This window comes from Cavia porcellus, unplaced genomic scaffold, assembly GCF_034190915.1.
Source record: "Cavia porcellus strain 051 isolate PalLab524CR breed Dunkin Hartley unplaced genomic scaffold, mCavPor4.1 scaffold_26, whole genome shotgun sequence".
Taxonomy (NCBI): Eukaryota; Metazoa; Chordata; class Mammalia; order Rodentia; family Caviidae; genus Cavia; species Cavia porcellus.
The window spans coordinates 24,718,153-24,725,848 of record NW_026947509.1 but is presented as its reverse complement, the minus strand read 5'-3'; the positions used below and the strand labels follow the sequence as shown (position 1 = coordinate 24,725,848).

General features: G+C 35.1%; 1 protein-coding gene across 1 annotated transcript; it reads left to right on the top strand.

The window, feature by feature from the left end:
* Positions 1–259: 259 nt before the first annotated feature.
* Positions 260–1,186, top strand: LOC100735119 (olfactory receptor 4E2). The gene has a single exon (XM_013157371.1). The coding sequence runs from the start codon at positions 260–262 to the stop codon at positions 1,184–1,186; it is 927 nt and encodes a 308-aa protein (XP_013012825.1).
* The last annotated feature ends 6,510 nt before the right edge of the window (positions 1,187–7,696 follow it).

The window sequence follows — 7,696 nt, the reverse complement described above, 5'->3', positions numbered from 1 at the left end:
CATCTGCAAGACTGGATCAGTTATGCCTGTGACACTGTGTGGTGGTGATGGAACTGGATGGTGTAAATGAAGAGCCTGGCCTAGCTCTAGATATGTTGTAGGTATACTGTGACGATTATGGATAATTCATTATTATATAATCATTTAGAACAAGTATTTCAGATGGAAGTACAAAGTTATTTTGGTTAATTTCATCCTGACATCTTTACAGCTAAATTTACTTCTATTTCTCTCTAAGGTTCTTCAGAAAGCATATTAGATGAGCACCCTAAATCAAACAAGAGTGACCGAGTTTGTCTTCTTGGGACTCACTGATAATTTGGTGCTGGAGAAACTGTTTTTCATGGCATTCTCAATCACTTATATGCTCACTCTTTTGGGGAACACTCTCATCATTTTTACCACAGTGCTTACTGCACGTCTCCACACTCCCATGTACTTCTTCCTGAGCAATCTGTCTTTTATTGACATTTGCCACTCATCGGTCACCGTGCCCAAGATGCTGGAAGGCTTGCTTTTACAGAGAAAGACCATATCCTTCAACAGTTGCATTGCACAGCTGTTCTTCCTTCATCTCTTTGCCTGTGCTGAGATCTTTCTGCTGACCATTATGGCATATGATCGTTACGTTGCCATCTGTGCTCCACTGCATTACCCCAGTGTGATGAAAATGCGAGTCTGTGTGCAGCTCGTATTTGCTCTCTGGCTCGGGGGTACTGTTCACTCATTAGTGCAGACCTTCTTGACCATTCGTCTGCCCTACTGCGGCCCCAACATTATTGACAGCTACTTCTGCGATGTGCCTCCTGTCATCAAGCTGGCCTGCACTGATACACACCTCACAGGGATACTGATCGTGTCCAACAGTGGAACCATCTCCCTTACCTGCTTCTTGGCCTTGGTTGCTTCTTACACTGTCATCCTGGTTTCTCTCCATAAACAGTCAGCTGAAGGGCGCAGGAAAGCCCTGTCTACCTGCTCAGCCCACTTCCTGGTGGTTGTCTTCCTCTTTGGACCGTGTATCTTCATCTACACACGGCCAGACACCAGCTTCTCTATGGACAAGGTGGTGTCTGTTTTTTACACAGCGGTCACCCCTTTGCTGAATCCTCTCATTTACACCTTGAGGAATGAGGAAGTAAAATGTGCTATGAAACAGCTTAGGCAGAGACAAGCTTTTCCATAAAATCCTACACATGATGGTCATTGGCATGATAAGCATTATTGTGGCCATGTCTTCCACTAGGAAGCAAAGCTAAAGAGCATTAGGTGAAATGGGAAGGTGCAGGGAAGATTCTGCATTAGTGAGAAACATTATTACTTAAATAAAGGAAAAGATTTTAATGGAATATATAAGGAAAGAGGCCCACAAATTTTTAAAGAAGGCTTTTGGTTCTCCCATTAAAGGAACACAATTTGGTGAACTAAAGTTTGGTTTCAGATTTGTGGACAGGTGCATGTGTGGATAGCTGGTCTCTTGATTTACACTGTTCTGTAGATTATTGCCTTTGGGAAGCTGTATATCAGACCTGTTTTATACGCTATAGTGATTACAGTATTGCTTTTGAATGTATTTTCAAAAAGATGACTTTATGCTGAATTATACTCTATTGGTTTTGAATAGGATTCTTCTATTACATTCAGATCTACTCTGTAAAGTATTTTTATGTACTTTAATTTTGATGAAATCTAGGTGATTTATTTATTTATTTATTTAACTGAGGATTGAACTTAGGTCCTTGCCCATGCTAGGTAAGAGGTCTACTATATAAAGAACTTAAAGATTATATGTATTAAAGTAAACTTTATATTACATAGGATACCCTACCTTTTAATTGTGCACTTTTAATAAGTTTTGACCAAGGTACACACATACCTCTATATGTAGCTACCTTGCTAACCAATAGTCAGAACTTTCTGACCACCACGTTTAGTTTCCCTCAGTCTCTTCCCAGTCAGTCCTTCCGTTTCCCTCCAAACACTCAAAGATTCCACTTTCTTCAGTGTAGGTAAGAGTAGGGTTGGCTGGGGGATAGCTCAGTGGCATGAGCGCCTGTCTGGCAAGTGCGAGGTGGTGAGTTTGAAGAGTAGTCTTTTTCTAGAGTTTCATATATATTGAATGATATTGCATATGCTCTTCTATCCCTGGTTTCTTTTGCTCTATTTGCTGTTTCTGAGGAGTAATCCATGTTTTTGTGGATATTGCTAGTTGTTTCTTTTTATTATTGAGAAACATTTCATTATATGGATATACTACAAATTGGTTATTTCTTTATGTGTTCATAGGCATTTGAATATTTCCAGTTTTTGACAGTTATCTATAAAGTAGCTATAAACATTTATACACAGATTATCTTGGACATGCATTTTTTTTTTAATTTTTCCTTTTTATTGGTACCAGGGATCAAACTCATGACTGCCTGCTTGCAAGGCAGGCGCTTACACCACTGAGCTAAATCCCCAGCTCCTGGACATGCATTTTTAACACTCGAGTGAAAATCCATTGAGTGAGTTGAATTCCATAATAATGCATGCTTAACTTAGCAAAAAACTAAAAGACCTTTTTCAAAGTGGTTGTATGATTTTATACTCTCATCAGAATTATAAGTTTTACATTTAATAATTGTTTTTAATTTGAGGTATTTTTGCAAATGTATGGTTTCAATTTGTATTTCCCTAATGGCTGGTAATATTGAGCTTTGTTCATTTATTATCCCATAATAAATTTTGTTTTTGATGTGTCTGTTCAAAGATATTGTGTATTTATTGTTAGTTTTTTTTTTTGTCTTTTTCCTTTTTTTATCGGTACCGGGTTATTGTTAGTTTTTAACTTTTTGTTCAGAACATGTATTCTGGATACAAGATCTTTATTGAAGATGTGTCATGTCCTGCATGTGTAGAATCTATAAACAGTTTATGAGAACTGATCTTATGACACATGATGAAATGAACAGATACTTTGAAGAAAAAGACACACTAAAATACCCAGTGCTGATCCTGGAGTGTCATAATGTGAAACCCAGCAATAGTATTATTTTTTGTTCAGAGTGATATTAGCCTGCTTGGGTTTATTCAATGTCAACATAGTTGAAGATATGAGTAACTGCATGTATGTTTAAGTGTATAGGATTGATAACCATATTTCTAAGCTTTTGTTGGATAGTTGAACAGAACTGGTTGCAATTTCACTGTTTGAATCCCAACTTTATATGCTCCACTTTAGTATCTTGAATAACTATTTGTAAGAACACAATCTGTAATCATCAACTAGTGATTTCTTACCATTTTTTTCTTTGAAATTATGTATTATTTCTACTTGTTTTCTGTTTTTTTAGTCTTTCTTTAAATTCAATTTTAAAAAGAAGACACTACAGTATCCAGTGCTGATCACAGAGTGTCATGATGTGAAATCCAGCAATACTATTATTATTTGTTCAGAATGATTTTAACCTGCTTTAGTTTGTTTAATCTAAACATAAATGAAGATATGGATAACTGCATGTATGTTTAAATGTATAGGATTGACAACCATGTTACTAAGTTTTTGTTGGACAGTTGAACAGAACTGTTTGCAGTCTCTCTGTTTGAATTCCCACTTTACATGTTCCATTTTTGTACGTTGAACAACTATTTGTAAAACGACAATATCAACTAGTGATTTCTTACTGTTTATTTTTTTCTTTGAATGTATATACTATTTCTACCTATTTTCTGTTTTGTATAGTCTTTCTTTAAATAAAAATAAAAAAAAGATGTGTCATGTCTATATTTTTCTCATTCTATGCCTTGCAATTTCATGTTCTAAACAGTATTGTTTGGAAAAGAAAGGAACAAAAAAAATTTTTTTTGAGGCAGAGTCCTTGAACTCATTATGTAGCCCAGGTTTGCCTTGAACTTGCAGTGATCCTCCTGCCTCAGCCTCCAGAATGCTGAGATTACAGGTGTGCACCACGTGTGGCTAAACATTTGATCAAATACAAATTACAAATTTTTTTATAGCTGATGATTTTTCTGTCTTAAGAAATCTTTGACTACATCAAATCAAAGATTTTTCTGTTTTAACCTAGAAATTTTATAGTTTTAGCTTTAAATTGTAGGTGTATTATCCACTCTGAGTTTGCTCTTTTGTTTTATAAAAAAATTCACACAAAATTTTATAATAAAGTAGTAACAGCAATAGTTAATAAATTTATCATTATCTTCAAACTGGTTACTCAGAGACAAAAAAACTATCTCGTACAAAGTAGAAACAGAAAACTTTTTTTTCAATGAACTAAGAGAAACTGGTAGTATCAATGAAAGCAATCTGCTTTATCTTTATTTTTGTGGTGCAGGGGACAAACTCACCAGAATTTGTACTTTTTATATATGATATGAAATAAGGGTTGAGATTCAGTTTTTGATCTATCTACTCGATTTAGAACCTGTCTCAGTTGAATTACCTGAACGCCTTCATTGAAAATAATTGTCACTTCTAGTGAGAATTCATTTTTTGTTCTCTTATTCTGACACCATAAACTTATGCCTCTAGCAGACTGTTTTGGTTATTTTAGTTTTACAGTGGTCCTGAAATTATATATTAAGAACTATCATGGTTTTCTCAAAACTTTTTTGTTGTTTCAAGTTCTTTGCATCTTAATATACATTTTAGAAATGCCTGTCTATTTCTGTAAAGGGAGACTATTAGAACTTAGATTAGGATTTAACAGAATCTATAGATCAATTTGAGAGATAATTATCTTAGCAAAATTCAATCTTCTAGTAAACACTGTCCTTGAGAACCTAGTCAGTGCAGGAAAGCAAAACTAAATCACTGTCATAAAGACTTGAAAGGAAGAAGTAAAACCATCTTTATTTACAAATTACATCATTATGAGTGTATGAACTCCATAGAAATGTTGAGGGTGTAGGTCGGTGGTAGGGTGCTTGCTGAGCATTGCAAGGCCCTAGGTTCTGTCTCCAGCACTGCAAAAAAGGGTGAGTGATAAATAGTTCAAAAATCTAATGGGATTTATAAATGTGTTTAACAATGCCATAGGACAGTGTGTAGTAGAAGGCATGTGCAATACAGAACAGTTGACTTGCTAACTCTAATTTAAAGCCTATAAGTAACTGAAATCATAGAAAGTACGGAAGAGGAAAAAAAAATCAATTAATCTACTAAATAAACCTGGAGAAGCTCATCAGGAATTAATATTTGTAAATTGACAAACAAGTTTATAATATTGTCAGTGTCTTGTCATTCTCATAGAAACTCAAGTCAAATAAGAGTTTTATATATCTCTATGAAACAAGGTCCAGATATCACTACTAATATATACATTGAGAACTTAGAAGAGAAACCCCTTATGTCTTACATTCTGGATTTATACATGGACAGATATTCATGCCCTAATGTCTTTCATGTAGAAATAAATTCCCAGTGCTTTATTTGTTTATTTGTACCAAGGCATATTTGTTAGTATACTGCCTGATGAATTCAATTATTGAATAAAAACTTACTGAACAAACTTTTATATTGATAAAAGTCCTTTTCTAAAAGTTAACCACAGAACCAAGAGTCAAGATATTTTCATTTTATTCTTTATTCAGTAATTAACAAAAAACATTTTCAATCTTGTCTAGAGTCTAAAATACATTCTGAGAACAGGACAATAAACATCGTATTTTATCTTTCCAGAGAGTTATGAAGGTTAATGTGATTGGAAATGGTTAGTGTTAGAAATTTTGCTTGTTTTGAAAACAATAGGCAAACATGACATTTATCTGTCAGTTTCAACCTTAAAAACTGCCAGCATTATCTCATTTGTCATATTGTATCTCTCCTCTGTGGGCTGATTCTTGCACAAAGTGCTTCTATTTGGATTCCATGGAAAATTACATCTTATTGTCTTCCACTGGCTATAACAAGAGGACATTCATTTTGTGCAAATCCTGTAATTCTCATATTTGCCTCAGATATTTCACCAACCAATACAAATGAGAGATTTGTACTACCTAGAAGATGATCTTTAACAAAAGACTACTCTCTTAACTGTTAGAATTGTCTGGTGGAAATTAACTTGTGCTTCCAGGAAAACCCTCCAGGATGCCTTCATAACCAGCTCTCCATGTTACAGAAATGGCTTGTGTGGCTTAAATTTCCCTCTTAACACATTTTCTGGCAAAAATACCCCTAAGAATGGAAATGAGTTTTTGGACCAGAAATTTATTGATTATATCCTCCCTGATGGCTCAGGAAATCCCAGGTGGATTTCAATGTGATGTGCTCACTGATGGAGTGAAAGTGAACAGCTGGTTCCCAGTATGCTGTGCTCTTTTGTAATTACATGTATGAGACACCATTCCCCTTACATGTTCCCAGTCCACACAGGACACACACTCTGCTACTGCTAAACTCAGCTGAATTCTAGGCATTGGGTTATAGGCTATGCTTTGTTTAAATTGTTATATTCTCCTACTTCTTAGTCCAATATTGGGTGATAAATTATATCGTGCCATTTCTCTAATTACATCATTATGCTGCCCATGCTACTGAAAAAGTTCTACACACCTTGAAAAAGCATGGAAGGATGTTTTGTTATTGTGCAATATCACTCTTCTCCTCTCTGCTGTAGGGTTGAAGAAGTCAGCACCTGATTTTTCACTTGGAATAAGCTGCAGTCTTTCCCGATAAGGCCTTGATATCTCCCATTTCCTCTGCTTGGAATGTTCAACACCTCTCTTTTCTCACAGCTGGCTCCTTTTCATCAGTCATATATCAGCTTCAATGTGGCTTTTTTCCTTGGCCACTCAATCCAAAGATACTTTTTCCTACACTCTGACAACATTTTACCAGCATTTATCATCTATATTTAAAATTTTATTCATTTTTTTTTCTATTTTCACTAGGCTCTAAGCTCAGCAAAAGGAATCTACACATATGTTCTAGTTGTAACTATAAAAGTGATATAAAATTAGATACTCAGTAAATATGTTAAATTGCTGAACAGTAAAATATCCCCATTTCATTGATATGACTGAAGATTTTGCAGGATACCTTATGATAGTATTAATAACTTTAATGATTTGAAGTCTTTCACAGTCACCAAAGTCACATGCAAATACACACTGTCTGATTCACTAGAGTTTTGCTGTTTCTGTTTAGGCAAAAATATGAGTGGATGATACCTAGAAATTGGAGGGTTGTTTCAACCTTGGTTATCATCCTAACAGAAAAGCAGGAAAGGCGGTATGAAATAATGAAAATAGCATTCATTTGGTTGATGTGTTTGATTTCATTCATATCCTATCTTTTCTTTTAAACATTGTTGAGGCTCAAACTCAAGATATTGAGCATGCTATGCACAAGCTCCACTGCTGAGCTACAACCTTAGTTTCCTTAAATCTTGTCATCATTTCCAAGACGGGTGACTCTGGGCATTCTGTTTGCCCTCTTAGAGCTGTTTTCTCATCTGTAAGTAAACCTAATACCCACCTTCCAGGGTTTCTGTAAGAATTAAGCAACTGTACAGATCCTAGGACAATTTGCAGCAAACGCAAGGTATTTGTAACTGTCATTATTGCTGTGATTGTTAGCTATTAAGTCATAGGATAATTTTATATTTCATGCAGTCTGATAAATATGGTTATAACTCATTCTTTTCCAGGCATTTCTTTAATTTGGAGCAACAAGCATCCTAATGGCCTATGCGTT

Coding starts and splice junctions, on each gene's coding strand:
- LOC100735119 (XM_013157371.1), top strand. CDS start 260: ATGAGCACCCTAAATCAAACAAGAGTGACCGAGTTTGTCTTCTTGGGA.